Source organism: Canis lupus, chromosome 1, assembly GCF_003254725.2.
Source record: "Canis lupus dingo isolate Sandy chromosome 1, ASM325472v2, whole genome shotgun sequence".
In the NCBI taxonomy this organism is placed as follows: Eukaryota; Metazoa; Chordata; class Mammalia; order Carnivora; family Canidae; genus Canis; species Canis lupus.
The window spans coordinates 88,189,008-88,206,612 of NC_064243.1; the positions used below are offsets into that span (position 1 = coordinate 88,189,008).

Sequence of the window (17,605 nt, forward strand, 5' to 3'; positions counted from 1 at the left end):
TCAAGTGTCCCCCTCAGTGCCCATCACCCACTCACCCCCACCCCCCGCCCTCCTCCCCTTCCACCACCCCTAGTTTGTTTCCCAGAGTTAGGAGTCTTTATGTTCTGTCTCCCATTCTGATATTTCCCACACATAAGGCTGTTATTTAAAAAAAAAAAAAAACTGCTGTCCTCAAGTCATAATTTTTAAGCTTTTTTCATAAAAACCTTAATTTAGCTACCTTTATATTAGTACATTATAATGTGCTATTAAGCCCCTTTCTTTTAGACATCCATACTGAAATATTTAATGGCTGAAATTATGATACAAGGGAGTTGCCTTGAAATAATCCAGTAGGGGGAGTGGGTGTGGGTGAGAAGTGGCCGTGTGTTGATTAACTACTGAAGCTGGATGATGGGTAAACAGGGGTTCACTATACTATTCTTTCTACATTTGCTGAGATTTAAAATTTTCATAGTAACATGTTCCAAGTGGAGGTGGGGGTAGTTTCTTAAGACTGCCTGGTCATTTTTATGCTGTCTTTCGCTTCTGTTTATATTTTCTTCCTGTTTAGATTTTCTTTTGAAAAATGATACACATATTGAACTATTTACAGATGAAATGGTGTGATGTCTGAGATTCGCTTCAAAATTATGTGGGAAGTTAATCTGACAAATGGCCCAGGGAGCATGATGGAGCTCATTCCTACCCAGCTTGAAACACTCATCCTCCTGATACTATCAGAACACACAGAGCCAGCAGCAAAGCCAGGAAGAGGCACAGATGAAACAATTGTTGGAGCAGGGTGAAAGGTATAGGAGGCTTCACTGTACAATGTTTGAGTCAATTTAAAATTCCCCATAATGCACAGTTTAAAAAAAATAACAAAAAATAAAAAGCCTTTCTTGGGTACATAAATTCAAAAGGTAGGGGCACCTGGGTGGCTCAGCAGTTGAGCATCTGCCTTCTGCTCAGGGCATGATCCTGGGGTCCCGGGATCCAGTCCCGCACCAGGCTCCCCTCAGGGAGCCTGCTTCTCTCTTTGCCTGTGTCTCTGCCTCTCTGTGTGTGTCCCTCATGAATAAATAAGCAAAATCTTAAAAAAAAAAAAATCACAAGGTATATGGTACTGGTGAAACTGTTTTCCCAAAACACAATGGCCACGGTGCCTAACGCCATCCTCAAATACTATCCAGTCATTCTGGGCACGCAGTTTCTGTTGGTTCTACTGCCACTTTGTGAATTCTGTGGTCAAACTCAGAAACAAGCCACAAAAAATAAGCATAATGAACCACTGCAGCTTTGCATATAGAGGTGAAGGGTGAGCTGTAGAAAACAATCCAGCAGAAGAGAATTTAGTTCCAAGTCACCGATTGTTTCCCTGCTCTGTTTTGCTGGATCCTAGAATACAAGGCCACGCCCAGCCAGCAGGTCCAGGAACAGTCTTCATCTTCTGACTGATGGCTGTATGTAAGAATGTGTGTGTGTGTGTGTGTGTGTGTGTGTGTGTGTATACATATATATATTTCACCAAATCCAACTCTTTATTGACTGACATCTAAGTGTATTTGCCTCTGAAATAATTCAGTCATACACTGATTTGAGGTTTTGATTTCAGAAGAGAAAAAAATAATTTTAAATAATCCTAAACTAGCAATCTTTGAGAGGACGAGAGATTATGATTTTATAAAGAGGAAATCCCTACAAATGTATCCAAGACTCACGTCCGACCCACGGTATTTAGAGAAATGAAATGCACCCACCATTTGGCTGAATTTGGTCTGACGAGTGGACTAGGGAGCATAATGAATCTAAACCCTACCCTGTTTAAAAAAAAGACTCCAGGAAGCCCTGGGAAGAGCCCGGTACCAGGGCCAGGAGGGTGGGATTCCTCTTACATGATGTACAGAGTGTGGACTCCAGTTATCACAGCATGGGCTATTCCACAGTAAGACCATCCAGGTCAGAGGATTTCAAAAGGAAAGCAAATTGGCCTCTGTTTAAGTATAAAACACCAGGCTGGGCTCACTGCACCTAATGTTCTCGATGTTCTTATTCAAACAATTACTTTGGGTTCAGTTAGTTAACCCTATATTCTTATTTTTTTTAATTATTTTTTAAATTCATTTATTCATGAGAGAGAGAGAGAGAGGCAGAAGCAGGCTCCATGCTGGGAACCCGACACGGGACTCCATCCCGGGACTCGAGGATCACTCCCTGGGCCAAAGGCAGGGGCTAAACTGCTGAGCCACCCAGGGATCCCTGAGTTGCCCCTATATTCTTAAAATCTGGTCTTGAATCTGGGTATGCATGGACCTGCAAAAGGACAATTTTATGTTTATTGGGCACATGCATTCATTACAGATCTTCAACTATTGGCACCGCCAGACTTTCAGATTTAGTTACTTCATAAAAAAGGTTGGTTACTCTCAAATACCCATCTTCCACAATCGTTCCACAAAGACCTATATTTCCCAGTCTCTCAACCCCCAGCAAACCTCAAGAGGTTGGGTGCCTTAGAAGCTCTGACATTTTAGGAGGCAGGGATGAGTAGCCACCTGGAGTCCAGGGGGAGGGGAGGGGAGCAAGGCCAGACATCTCTGGTTACCTGTCCCCTGCTCCTGAGGCTTTGGAGAGCTCATGCATAATGACACTTTGGGTTCTTGAGAATTAAAATCTGCACAGCAGCCTGCCTGGCTCCAATAATCAAGTGGGAGTTTAGGGCCCTCCCTTAATGACCAGGTACAAGTGTGTTTGCACACACCCTGCCATTATCTCCTGAACTTGTCCCCAGAGTGAAGCCATCCTACCCGATACATTTCACATTTCCGTGTGCCTTAAATTGGAATAAAATAAATGGCGTGCCCCAGTCAAGCTGTCACTTCAGTCACCGGGCAAATACACCTACTATGTGCCAGGCACTGTGACTACCTCCTGAGACAAAACGGGTCAAATGACTGCCCTCCCCGCCCAGACGTTTTCGCAGAAGTAAATGCTAAGCGGCCCCAAGGGGAATCGTTTTTTCCTCCTACTTTCCTACCATCCATCCATCCACCCCCATTCGTCCAATCTCCCAGAGCTGGAAATCTAGTTTATCCTATGAACTCGACAGGAACAACAAAACCCTTTAGCCTGCAAGGAACAGACAGTGTCCAGGTACAACCCAGTTCGCCCCTAAACTACTCTCTCTTTGGGCCTTTTTTTTCCTTCTTCTTCTTTTTGGTGCGGCTTCAACGTCTCCAAAAACTTGGACTGTTTTAAGAGGCTGCGCTCCCCACGGCAGCCCCGGGCCGGGAACCGGGGGGCTGGGAGCGTGCGGGGTAGGGGCCCCCGCCGCGGCGGCGCCCGCCAGAGGCCCCGGGTCTCCCCCACCCCCACCCCCACCCCCACCCCCACCGGGCCCCGTCCGGGCGCGCGGGCGCGGCGCTCCCCGACTCACTCACCGACGAGCCGGCCCAGAAGGGGCACGAGTTCTTCACCTGCGGGGAGCTGCTCAGCGACAGCGCCCCGAAGCTCAGCGCCACCATGCAGCAGCCCAGGATCAGCTGCAGCAGCCCGAGCGACAGCAGCGGGCGAGCGGGCAGCAGCGCGGAGCCCGGGGCGGCGGCGGCGGCGGCGGCGGCGGCGGCGGCGGCGGCGGCCCGGCGGGAGGAGAGCGCGGGCGGCGGGGCCAGCACCCCGGGGGCGGGGGCGGGGGCAGCGGCGGCGCAGCGGGGCCGCGCGGGGGGCTGCAGGGCGGCCCGGGGCCAGCGCGGCCGCAGCGGGGGCAGCGGCGGCTCCTGCGCGGCGGCGGCGGCGGCGGCGCCCGGGCCCCCGGCCTGCGGCCCGCCCGAGAGGCCGGCCACGGGGCAGCAGGAGCCCGGGAGCACCACGGGCAGGGACATGGACGGGCGGCGGCGGCGGCAGGGGACGCGCCGCGGGGCCGCGGGCGCCGCGCACTGGGCACCGCGGGCGGACCCCGAGGCCCAGGGGGAGGGGAGGAAGCGAGCCCGGCCCAACCACTCGCCGCCGCCGCCGCCGCCGCCGCCGCCCCGGTCCCGCCGGCCGCGCCCACCTGCCCCCGGGGGTCCGCCTCCGCGGCCGGCCGCGCGCGCCTGCGCCTGCGCCCGGGGGTCCCGGGGAGGCGCGGCTGCGACCCGGCGGGCAGGTCCCGGGCGCGAGGAGGGGGCCGCGGCCGGCAGCCGGGAGGTGGCCCCGCGCGCCGAGCTCGGAGCGCCGCCGCCCCCCGCCCGCGGCCAGTCCAGCCGCCGCCCGAGCCCCGGCTACGGTAACGCGGGGGAGCCCGGCTTTAAAGTTTCTCCTGCACCCCCGCCCCCCCGCCCCGGGAGGGAGGCATGGCCGGGGGAGGGGCTATGGTGACTTGGTGGGAGAAGTCTAAGCCTCCGCTTCGGGGAAGGACGACGCAGAGCGAGTCGCCGCTGGCCGGGGCTTCCGGGGGGGGGGGGGGGGGGGCGGCCGGGCTGCTTCCCCGCTAGCGACGGTAGGGGCCAGCGCGAGCTCCAGCTCACCTGGACGCGTCCGGCATCCAGAAGGACAGAAGCGGGGGGCGGCCCGGAGCGCGAGGCCAAGGTAGCACGGGTCCGCCTCACCTCGCCTCATGGAACGCAGAATCCCCAAACTTCGGAAGAAATGGCTTCATCAATCCTCATCCGTTTTTGGTGATTTATAAGGCATATTTAGGGCTTAAAAAAAAAAAGACTTGCCTTTGCAAAAAAGATTTCTCTAAGAGTATATGCCCTTCCCTCCAAAGATTCTTATGTATTGAAAGTATTCTCTCTCTTTTTAATGATTTTATTTATTTATTCATGAGAGAGAGAGGCAGGGACACAGGCAGAGGGAGAAGCAGGCTCCCTGCAGGGAGCCCCGATGTGGGACTTGATCCAAGGACCCCAACCTGAGCCAAAGCCAGGTGCTCAACCACTGAGCCACCCAGATGCCCCTTGAGAGTGTTCTTATACATGAAACCATTATAATAGGGCTCCCCCCCCCCAGGTTCACAACCAGGGCAGGGGTCGCTTTGCAGTGAGTCAGTCTCGGTATTATATTAGGCAGTTCATTGAATCAGTAAGAGGGAACCAACCTACTGCACAATAAACCCAGGGAAATCTGTATCTGTCTTTATGCTTTGCTTGCAAAAGCTGTGTTTATTTTGGTCGGTACTTACTCCAGCCCACGATGGGATCCATTGCCGATGGGCATGTGTGTTTACATATACGGTGTTTGAATTATTAAAGCATCTGTGATTAATAGTCCCGGGGACCTCTTTTACAAAGTCCTGTTGGAAGTAAACTTCAAACTCCAGAGAAACAGGGGGCTATATTTTAGAATCAATGCCTGAAGAATGTTGTTTCATGCACTTTAAAAACATCGTACAGCACATGTTCTTAAGTTGCAGGTGATGTTAAAAGCTTCTTGTATGTTGAGTTTATACCTTTTATTTTATATGTAAACCAAAAGGTGTTTAATTTTCAGGATTCTAACACACAATATAAAAAGTCTAAGTCTTGAGAAATTCTTTCAGCTTAACGAATCTATTCCAGTGGTCAATCCTTGACACCTGAAATATACTATCAAAATGCATTGTGTCTGGGAATGTTGGTGCTAGAAGTTAGATATGCTCCGTCCCCTTGGATGGTTAATGACTGAAAAGGGAAGAGTTCCAGGGAGCTGATAACCATCTGTTTCTCACTGCAGGTGCTCATTGCATGGGTGAGGTTCATTTTGAGAAAATTCACACAGTTGCACTTTGCATACCACTCTGTATTTTCTACTTCGATACTTGAAAGTATTTCTAAGTACTTTACCCTTAAATTTTTAAAGCCTCTTTCCCTGTCCAGTAGTCCTCCCTTATCCACAGTTTCGGTTTCTGTGGTTTCAGTTACCTGAAGTCAACTGCTGTCCCGAAGCAGATGATCCTCCTGACATATCATCAGAGGGTCAGTAGTCGCCTAACGCTAGGTCCCAATGCCTACGTCATTCCCTTCACTTCATCTCATTGTGGAAGCATTTTATCATCTCACATCATCACGAGAAGAAAGGTGAATACAGGACATAAGACCTTTTGAGAGAGAGACCACAATTCATATAACTTTTACTACAGTATATTGGTATAATTGTTCTGTTTTATTTTTAGTTATCAATGTTACTCTCTTACTGTACCTCATTTATAAATAAAACTTTATCATAGGTATGGTTTGGTATTATCTGTGGTTTCCAGTGTCCATGAGGGGGGCTTGGAGCATATTATCCACCCATAAGAGGGGAGTACCCTACAGAAACAGATGATACTGCAGGTAATGAAGAAAATTCCTAGTTTCAAGCCACTACACCTTTTCCAAAGCTGCTGGTTACAAGTTGTCATACTGTAGGTTTTCTTTTTGAGGGGACTGGCCACATTTATGGCTGTGAGCTGCTTTTTCTGCTTATCACAAACGTGATTCCAAGTAACATTGCCCCAACCCTTAAGATTATGCCAAATATACGTGTCAGTATCTGAATGCTGGAGTTTGTAATCCAAGCTTGATTCTCTTCATCCCCCAAAACTCACTTACATAGGTCCTCAGTTACACCAGATCAAGCTGAGCTGTACATAAATGAAATCAGAGCCATTGGTCTCAGGTTGGCTGAAAACACACGAAAGTGAGGACTTTGACACAACAGTCTGGCATTTCCTCCAAGAGTTAAACACAGAGTTATCACTTGACCCAGTAATTCTGTTTATACATATACATTCGATAGAAATGAAAACAAAAGCTTCTACACAAATAGCATGATTCATGTGTGCCAAAAAGTAGAAACAAATCACTTGTGGAACAATGGATAAAGAAAAGTGGTAATCTGTATATTGGAATATTTTGGGCAATAAAAAGGATTGAAGTATTGTACCTGCTACAACATGAAGAACTCTGAAAACATTATGCTAAATAAAAGAAAGCCAGTCACAAAAAGCCACACATTATATGATTCCATGAATATACCATCCCCAGAATAGGTAGATCCATACAGACAAAATAAATTAGCGGTTGGGGGTGGGGAGGTATGGGCCTGAATGGGGGGAGGGTGAGTGGTAAAGGGTATGGGGTTACTTTTTGAGGTGATAAAATGTTCTAAAATCGGTGGTGGTGATGATTTTACACCACTGTGAAGACACTAAAAAGCTCTGCTTTGTACACTTTAAATGGGTAAAGATAAATGTGAATCAATATCAATGTGAAGATCTCAATCAAGATAAATGTGAATCCTATCTTAATAAAGCCCTTACCAAGAAAAACATTTTTGAGAATAAACAAAGTGAAGAGGAACATGTGGAAAATTTGACCCAGACATTTCATTAATGTAGGTGCCAGCTTTCCTTAAGATCAAAGCCAAATTCCAAGGAGAAACTCCCTCCTCCTATTCCCTTCCCCATATCTCATTTTCTACTCCCTGCACTTCAGCCTTGACTGCTCAGAAGTTAAAACTCTCTCCCTCAGGTGTCACTGGACACCTTTCCACCAACTGCCAGGTTCCTCCTCCCTTTCCTCAGAAACCCCCACCAGTTTGCTACTCCCTGTTGGAGTGGGACCTGCTGCAGAGGACTCTTGAGGCACATTCCCTGGCAGCTTATCTGCAGGTCCTCACTGTGCATATCACAAAGAGAAGAGCTTCTCTGAATAGGCACAGGGGGGCTCTAGAAGTCTCCATTTACTGTGGTGGCTCTGGGGCAGCTTTGCAAAGCATGGTCCACGGACACCGGGACTGTTAGGAGGAGCATGTCAAAATGCAAGCTCACAGGCTTCCCTAAACGCCCACGGAATCCCACCCTCTGGATAACAGGCCTGGGAACCTGATTTTTCTGTGAAAGGGGACTGTGGGTAGCAAATTAGTTGGAAGGGGAAGGCAGAGGATTTGGCTTGAAAGTAAACCAAGATGTAAACATGTTTGGGGGGGGGCGGCTTTGTGGGTCCCCAGCCAGTCACGGTTGCCCAGGTGACCTATATGCACAGGAAGGATGTAGACCACTGCATTCTAAGGGGAAGGGCGCCACATGAGAAACCAGACATCCTGGGTTCTAGCCCCTCCTCCACTCTGTGATCTTGAGCCAGTTCCAAGCTTCTCTAGCTCTTGGTTACTTCGTCTGTCAAGTGCAAGTTCGTTAGCTTCATCAGCCCAAGGCTGGGCCATGCAATCAGCTGGAGTCCCTGAGATCTGCAATTTTGAAGTTCAAACATTTCTATGACCAGGATTACTCAGCTGACCCTCAAGAGAGCAGGAGCCAAGAAAAGCAGATGACTTGGGGTGTGGAATGGTTAAACTTGCAGACCCCAAATACCTAGGACAAATCTGGAGATTGATTCTAAACGTTAAAGCCTTGCATTCCATGGTCTCTTATCTTTCATGAGGTACAGTGTGGCATGAGGATTGCGTCAAGGAAATGGAGCAGCAGCTTCAATTAAAACTGTTCACTTTCCAGAGAATGAATTTTTTTTTAAATTAAGAGAGTGAGACTAGAAAAAAGAAAACAGCCCTGAGCAGAGCTGGGCAGACTGGGTACTCCATTTTTCTGAAATAATGGTGAAGATTCCAAATTCCACTGGCCTCAAGACAGACTTCTTTGTTCTACCAAAGGGCTGTAGCTGTACTTTCCTCATGGTGGAAAGAGGACATAGTCCCTATTTGCCACAATTTCAACAGTTCCAGAAGGATAGCAGACAATAAAGTTTCTCTCCATGAGGTGTTATGATATTAAATCACTCTCCCAGCTCTTCTGAGCCAGGAAACAGCTGCCCTTGGTAGCAGATGTGAGTTGGGTGCATTGGAAAGTTCATGCATGCTTACCAGTGCACCTTGCTCTGATTTGACAAACTGGCATCCTGACACATATCAATCCTTCGTGCCAAACCCATTTTTACATTTGGGCTTTCAAACGTGCTGTTCCCTCTACCAAAAACACTGCTCCGTGTCTTCCCTTTGGTGCCCAACTTACATGCACACATATTTCCCTGGGACATCCTTACCCATCCCTAGATTACAGGTTAGAGCTCCTTTGCTCCAAAAGGTCATCCTCAATATCCCCATGAACCACCCCAGAGACCAGATGAGGTGAGCCTGCTTTGTGCTTCATAGTACCCTCTACTTTCCATCCTAGTTTTTGCAACACCATATTGCAATTGCCTGATTTCTTGTCTCAATTGCTGTCTAGACTCCATTTGTGGGAGACACTCATATTTTTGTGGCATGGTCAAGATAATCTTTTTTTTTTTTTTAATTTTTATTTATTTATGATAGTCACAGAGAGAGAGAGAGGCAGAGACACAGGCAGAGGGAGAAGCAGGCTCCATGCACCGGGAGCCCGACGTGGGATTCGATCCCGGGTCTCCAGGATCGCGCCCTGGGCCAAAGGCAAGCGCCACACCGCTGCACCACCCAGGGGATCCCAAGATAATCTTTTTTAAACACTGGCAGTTCCCATTCCTGTTTAGTCCTAGCAGCAACTGCTGATGAGAACATATAATTCGTTCTACCAAGTGAAGAGCAGCCATGGGTGCCCTCCTCACCAGCTCTCAAAACTAAGTCCACCCAGACCATCTCCAAACCAGTAGGTTTGGTTATGAAAGAGTAGGCTGGGGATCCCTGGGTGGCGCAGCGGTTTGGCGCCTGCCTTTGGCCCAGGGCGCGATCCTGGAGACCCGGGATCGAATCCCACGTCAGGCTCCCGGTGCATGGAGCCTGCTTCTCCCTCTGCCTGTGTCTCTGCCTCTCTCTCTCTCTCTCTGTGACTATCATGCATAAATAAATAAAATCTTTAAAAAAAAAAAAAAAAAAAAAAAGAAAGAGTAGGCTGTGTATTTGTTCAGATTCTTTCCCCTCAAAGCTTAACGGCCCAATATAGACCAGTTTGAATCGAAAGAAGTAGATATTGCCTACCAGAGACAAGAAACAGTGCTGTGACCTGCCAGGACTTTCTCTCTGACTCTTGTCATTCTGCCAGGCTTGTCCTCATGATGGCAGACTTGGCTACTCTGGCATCTCATCTTTATAGCTTGCAGCCAAGAAAAAGAGAATCCTCACGTCTATCTAATGGGAAAAATCCTTAGAAGGATCATGACTAGGGGTCACTTGGGAGGCTCAGCCGGTTAAGGTTCTGACTCTTGATTTCAGCTCAGGTCACGATCTCAGGGTGGTGAGACACTCAGCACAAAGTCCGCTTATCCTTCTCCCTCCCTCTGCTGTGCGTGCTCTCTCTCTTAAATAAATAAATAAATATCTTTAAAAGATAAAAGAAGGATCATGATTAATGCAGCATGGCTTGTTTCTCCATTCTTCAACCAATTCTTGAAGTCCGGGCAACTGAGTACTACAATTGGCCATCATAGCCCACATGCCTACTTTGTGTTTAAGAAGGAAGGTCTGCACTGGAAATGAAGAAGGGAGGATGGAATGTGTTGGACAAACAAAAAAACAAATAGCTTCCACATGGCCATTCCAAACCTGGGTGCATCCCATCCATCTGTCACTTTGGTCTGCCATTACTCCTTCCAGCAGCAAAACCTTCATACCACGCCCTTGAAAGTCATCACCCTGGTCACAGGAACCCCTAGTACCTTCTGACTTCCAAGAATAAACTAGTATACTGTAATCACTGGACCTTTCCATTGCACTGTGGACTTAAATTTGAATAAAGGTGGGCCCACATGAAAGAAAAATAAGATTTTGATACTACCTACATTCACCACTCAATGTTAGAATAATGTCGGGAGTCAGCACAGTTTCAGCATGGAGCTCCATATCTAAACACCATCATCTGGGCAGCCCCGGTGGCGCAGTGGTTTAGCGCTGCCTGAAGCCTGGGGTGTGGTCCTGGAGAGACGGGATCGAGTCCCACATCGGGCTCCCTGCATGGAGCCTGCTGCTCCCTCTGCTTGTGTCTCTGCCTCTCTGCCTGCCTCTCTCTCTCTCTCTCTCTCTCTCTGCCTCTGAATAAATTTAAAATAAATAAATAAAAAATAAACACCATCATCTAAGTGAAAAAAGACAGCTCAACAGGAGAAAAATCTGTTAAGAAACAAGTGCTTTTAGGAGCACTGCATGTGCTTTTAGGAGCACTGCATTTCAGAATCATAGAGGATTGCATCTCAAGGACACTTTAGTCGTTCTCTAAGGCAGTGATTCTCCATCTGTAGGTCAAGAACCATTTGGAAACCCTGCCTTATGTGAAGATTGAACAAATAATATCTCATATGGATACCTTTACAAATATGTTCACAATTTGTATGTGAACAGGTATGTTCACAATTGATAAAGAAGTATTATAAGCCTTACAGACTTTATCTAGAATTAACAGATACTGAAGTAGAGTGTCTATCATATGATTGTCAGAGAAATACTATTAAAAAGCTCAGATAATTCAATTCCTGAGTAAAAACCCAAGAAAAATGAGTGTTTATGTCCAGCAAAAGACATGCACAAGAATGTTCATAGCAGCATGTTCATAGAAGCTTGTTCATAAGAGCTCCAAACTGGAAATAATCCAAACAGCCATCAACACAAGAAAGGAGAAATAAAATGTTATATTCATGTAATGGAACACTACCCTGCAATGAAAAAAATTAACTCTTGCTACTCTCAACAATGTGGATAATCTCAAAAACATAACTGAGTAAAAGAAGATAGGCATAAAAAAGTTCACCCTCTATGACTCCTTCTATATGAAGTTTAAGGTCAGATGTATATATGCTGGTAGAGGTCAGATGGTTGTCTTTGGCAGAGAGTGAGGGCAGTAGGTTAGCCCGGGGGAAGACATATCATAAAAACAAATTTCAGAGATACTGGAATGGTCTACATCTTAATCTGGATGATGTATACACATGCAAAAATTCATCAAGCAATGCACTTAAGATTTGTATACATTTCTGTACTAAGTTATAATAACACAAAAAAGTCAAGATACATGAAAAAATTGGAACTCATTTTAAAACTAAAAATTAAATGTTACTGAAAATTTTAAAAACAATGATCTGATCTTCCAAGAGGTTTTGACCATGATTGCACATTCAGTAGTACAAAGATTATCTCTCAGGTCTGATCTGGAGATCAGAGCTGTTTTTGTTATATACTACATTGAGGTTCTATGTCCCTGTTGTACCTGTGGAAGGTACAAGTTCTGTTCCAACCTGAGCAGCATGGTGACTTCTAGGTTCTGATAGTCACCCTCGAACCTGGGCACTGTATATGACCTAAAGACCCTTGAGACACCACTGATGACTTAGAGGCAGTGTGATATGATGAAGGAGCTCTGGATGGTGAATCCAAACATCTTGATCATAATGGCCTCCTTACTGCAATGGGGCCTTTGCACCTGCTGTTCCCTCTATCTGGAATGATCTTCCCTCAGACATGTCTTGCCCCCTCACTTCATTTACGTATTAGAGAAACAATCCCTGACCTCCTTATCTAATGTGATACTTCCCCATCCTCCTTCATTCCCTATCCCCATAGTTTGGATTTCTTCCTGGTACTTATCACCATCTGACATTACATTGTTTTTTGTATGCATGGCCATGTGACAAATGTAAGCTCCATAAAGGCAGGGACTTTGTGTTGAATAAGCCTATATTCTTATCTCTGAAAACAGTGCCTGGTAAATAGGAATCAATAAACATTTATGGAATGAATGGATAAAAGATCTTTGCTTTTTTCTCTCACTTGCTCTGTGATCTTAGACAAGTCAGATCACCTCAATAGGCTTCAGTCTTATTCATGAACAGAAGTAGGCTGGGGGTGGACCGGGTAGGGTTTAAACTAGATGGTGTACATGGTTCTTTCCAGTTCTAACATATAATCCTAAATGCTCTCATCTCAAGGTGCCTTGGTCTCTTGAATAGTAATATCCTGATTACAAATCATCTCAGTGGGAAAGTACAAAGAAACGTGTGTGTGTGTGTGTGTGTGTGTGTGTGTGTGTGTGTACGTAAATGAAGCTGAAAGAGAACCCAGGGCCCTGAAAGCCTGGTGTCAGGCTACCTGCCACTTGAATATCAGGTGTCCCACTCAATGTGGCTATGTGATCTGTCAGCCTCAGAAGTTAGCCCCAGAGAGCAGAAGCTATGCCCCTCTTCAGATGAGGGTATGACTAGGGTGCACTTGACTATGATAGAGCACTAAGGAGACTCATGTATCTAAACAACCAAATCATCTTTGCTGGGTTTGGGTGAGTGGGTGGAAACCTAAGGTGTGGGTGGGGGCAGGGGCAGGGAGTGGGGAGCAGTGGTGCATGGTTTTCAGTTTTCTGGAAGCATGGATGGATGCAGTCTGGCAAAAACCTCTGAGGACCCTAGAGGCCACCAGCTATGGACCTCATAAACGGAGACCCTAATGGCAACACGAAATGGATGGGCAGATGCTGATAAATGCTGAGTACACTTTACCAGAGCTGATTCTGAAACAGCTCCAGAGAGTGGTGGGCTATGGAGCAACTGTGCTGGACATAAGAATCAGAGAGAACAAGAAGACAGATGTCTCCCATGTGTGCAAATCTTTTACTCTCACATCATCTCCTATCATATGCCAGTAGCCATGCAGGCAGTTAATTCTTTCTCATTTAGAGATGAGGAACTTGAGGTTCTGAGATACAGAGTGACTTCCTTAAAGTCAAACACAGTCCTTCTGACCTCTAATGCTGTTTCCTCCCGGTATACCACAGCGATATTCTGTGCACAACAATACTTATGATTCAGGAAAGTGTGGCAGAGGGCTCTCGAGTGGCTGAATTAAACAAGATATTGTGGAGCCAAGGGCAGGCTGCTCAAAGATGGGCCACTTTGGCATATTGATCATTTAAAATAAAAATTAATTTAGGGGCACCTGGGTGGCTCAGTGATTGAGCATCTGCCTTTGGCTCAGGACATGATCCCAGGGTCCTGGGATTGAGTCCTGCATTGGGCTCCCTACATGAAGCCTGCTTCTCTCTCTGCCTATGTCTCTGCCTCTCTCTGTGTGTCTCTCATGAATAAATAAATAAATAATTTAAAAATATTAATTTAAGAGGTAGTCCATGCAAGAAGGACACTCAAACTGTCCTCTGTCCCCCAGAAGACAAAAAAAGAAATTTCCCATGTGAAACGTCCCCACCCTGTACCAGGAGGTAAAGAGACATCCTTATCACCAGAGATAGGAAGTTTAGAACTAAGAGGGTTGCATAAACCCTTGTTACTAATTTACTACCCCAGCCCAAACTCTGCTTAGAATTTCCTACCAATTGAAGCTTCCAAAGTTGTTTTCTTTATCCTGTCAGTTCTTCACAGATTTATTGTCTCTTTGTCTGAAAAGTATAAAAATTACCTTCCTCGATCATTTCTTGAGGTCTCAATTTCATTATTTGGCCTCTGTGCACATGCAATAAGCCTTTTCTTTTCTCCTGTGAATCTGTCTCATGTAAAATTTAATTCTTAGTCCAGCTTTAAGAAATTAAATGGTAGAGAAAGAACTTTTCCTTCAACATCTTCAATTCTGTTTGTTCATCCCCATTTCTAAGGACAACTCTTTGCCCTATCTCAACCATGAGGTCCCAGTCATGGCTGCCATGTTCTTGCCTGACTCCCTCATTTGCCTGGATATTGGGTCTAGAGCAAGTACCTGAACCTAAGGGGGTCCTTCCGGCTCCTCCCCTCTGGGCCATGATCAGTCGGTCCATTTCAATAGAATGACTCCATCATTGTAACTGCAAGTCAGACAAATCCATAGGAAATGTTCAGATAAAAAAGTAGGATATCCTTTGTAATATTTTTTATCCTTTGTAATATTTCCTAAAAAGATGTTTGACAAAATTCAGCATCTATTTCTCTAAGTGAAAGGAGCAGTCACAAGAAATCACATGTTATATGACTCCATTTATATAAAATATCCAGAAACTGCAAATTGAAAGAGCCAGAAAGTAGACTAGTGATTGATTAGGGCTAAGAGGAATGGAAGTATAGCTAAAGGGTATGAGGTTTCTTTTCAAGGTGATGAAAATGTCCTAAAATGGACTATGGTGATGGTTGCACATATCTGTGAATATACTAAAAACCACTGAATGAGCTTTGCGCAGTGGCAGTATCGTAGCCAATGAGGTTTATCCGAGGCGCGATTATTGCTAATTAAAAACCACTGAATGGGCAGCCCCGGTGGCTTAGCGGTTTGGCGTCGCCTTCAGCCTGGGGTGTGATCCCAGAGACCTGGGATCGAGTCCCACGTCGGGCTCCCTCCAGGGAGCCTGCTTCTCCCACTGCCTGTGTCTCTGCCTCTCTCTCTCTCTCTGTGTCTCTCATTAATAAATAAATTTTTAAAAACTTTTTAAAAAAATAAATCAAATAAATAAAAACCATTGAATGATACACTTTAATTAAATGGGTGAATTGTATAGTATGTAAACTATATCTCAATAAAACTGTTTAAAAAAATCCATTTCTGACTCTTAGACTCTCTTAATAAAATAAATGGCAGGAGCACCTGGGTGGCTCAGTCTGTTGAGTGTCTGACTCTTGATTTCAGCTCAGGTGATGATTTCAGGGTTGTGAGATCCAGCCCAGAGTTGGGAATCCCTGCTCAGTGGGGAGTCTGCTTAGGATTCTCTCTCCCTCTGTCTCTGCCATTCCTCCCACACACACACAAGCATTTGTATGTGCTCTCTCTCTCTCTAAAATAGTAAATCTTTAAAAAATAATAATTAAAAAATAAAATAAAATACACAATTGAGTAACTCAGCCTTAAGATATTCTATTGAAATCCTACCAAGTTCATGCACAATATCAGGACACTTAAGATAAATTTAGATTTCCTTTATTTATAAGGTTAATTTATTCCATTTATAGGAGTTATTTAAAGTCTTCAGAAAGATTTGTTTGTTGGACTTCTTAAAGTATTTCTTAAATACTTAAGATACTTAAGAAGAAAATAAAATGTATTATATTGATACATGATGTTTGAAATGTTAAAGCAGTTTAACTGAGTTTTTAAACAGATCATATAATATTTAAATATCCCTTAAAAAGTGATTGTTAACAATGACTAGATTTATAAATAGAATTAAAAGTTCTATTAAAAACTAGTAATAAATCGAAAGCAACTTATTTCAACTAAAAGTAAACATCTAAAGACTCTTCTGCAAGTAAAACCTACTCTCAATGTAACCAAAAGCTTCATTAACAGTCCAGAGGGGCACGTGACCATAGTTGGCCAATCAGAAATCTTGCCTAGAATTTCTCAGCTGAGCTGGAACGAGTCTTTCTTATGGAGACAGCTTGGAATCCAGGGTTTTGTGAGCTGCCTAAAGTCACATCTTGTGCTATGTGGAGGAACCCAGACTGCATGGAGAATGAAAGTAATGGACAAGAGAGAGAAAGAAATAAGCCCCAGAAAGAGAAAGAATGTCCTGGTGGCATTCAAGTCTCAGTTCTAGCTATTCCTCAGGCTCACCTGCTCTTCACACTTCCTGCCCTCAGGCTATTCAACTCTTTCTTCGGTTATATGAGATACCTCAATATCTTTAAGACAAAAAAATCTCTTTTTCTGACTACTCTGATTCAGGTTTCTGGCAACACCAACATTTCCATATCGCCACTGTACTTTGATAAATTCAGGTAAGAGCTTTATATTGAGAACACCCCAGCTCACAGAGGAAAACTTGTGTCATAGTTAATATCACCAAGTTGTTAATAATAAGCAAACTTGGGAAATTCTGCAATAAGAAAACTTGTATTTAAGCTGCTCGTCATTTATGGAATAGTAAGCCTACAATGCACAAAAACTAGCTCATAAACATAAATGCAAGAGCTAAAACTATAAAATCCCTAGAAGAAAAGATAGGCATAAATCGTTGTGACCTTGGGTTAGGCATGGATATGACACCAAAAGCAAAAGCAGTGAAAGAAAAATATAGATGAATTAGACATCATCGAAATATGAAACCTTTGTGCTTCAAAGGACACCATGAAGAAAATAAAAAGACAATCCACAGAATGAGAAAATTTTTGCAAAAAAATATGTTTCACAAAGAATTTATATGCTAAAGAACTCTCACAACTTAGTAATAAAAAGCACAACTAACCGAACTTAAAAATGGGCAAAGAATCAAAATAAACATTTCTCCAAAGAGGATATATAAATGGCTAATAAGTATATGAAAAGATACTCAACATCATTTGTCCTTAGGGGGAAAAAATGAGATACCACTTCACACCCACCAGATTAGCTAGAATAAAAAAGACAGACAATAATAAGTGTTGGAGAGACTGTGAAGAAATTAGAACTCTCACTCATGGCTAGTGGGAGTATAAAATGGTGCAACTCATGGAACATTCTCCAGGATAGACCATTTGTTGAACTACAAAACAAATCTTAACAAATTTAATAAGCCTGAAATCATATCGAATATCTTTTCTAACTACAACAATATGAAAGTTGAAATCAATAAAAGAGGAAAATTCACAAGTATGTAGAAATTAAATAACACACTCCTGAACAATTAATTGATGAAAGAATAAATCAAAAGGAAGATCAAAAAGTATTTTGAGACAAATGAAAATGGAAAACTAGACGTCCATGTGCAAAAAATGAAATCAGGCCCTTATTTTTCATCATACACAAAAATTGACTCAAAATGGATGAA

General features: G+C 44.7%; 1 protein-coding gene and 1 pseudogene across 1 annotated transcript in view; one reads left to right on the forward strand and one right to left on the reverse strand.

Annotated features, from left to right (window-relative positions):
• The window catches only part of ENTREP1 (endosomal transmembrane epsin interactor 1), a 63,818-nt gene extending 59,940 nt beyond the window's left edge, over window positions 1–3,878 (reverse strand). Inside the window, exon 1 of the mRNA XM_025423360.3 lies at window positions 3,423–3,878. Coding sequence (XP_025279145.2) covers window positions 3,423–3,863 — 441 coding nt within the window. The 5' untranslated portion in view covers window positions 3,864–3,878. The remainder of the gene's footprint in view (window positions 1–3,422) is intronic.
• Window positions 3,879–15,034: 11,156 nt separating this feature from the next.
• On the forward strand, window positions 15,035–15,299 carry LOC112645757 (U4 spliceosomal RNA; annotated as a pseudogene).
• The last annotated feature ends 2,306 nt before the right edge of the window (window positions 15,300–17,605 follow it).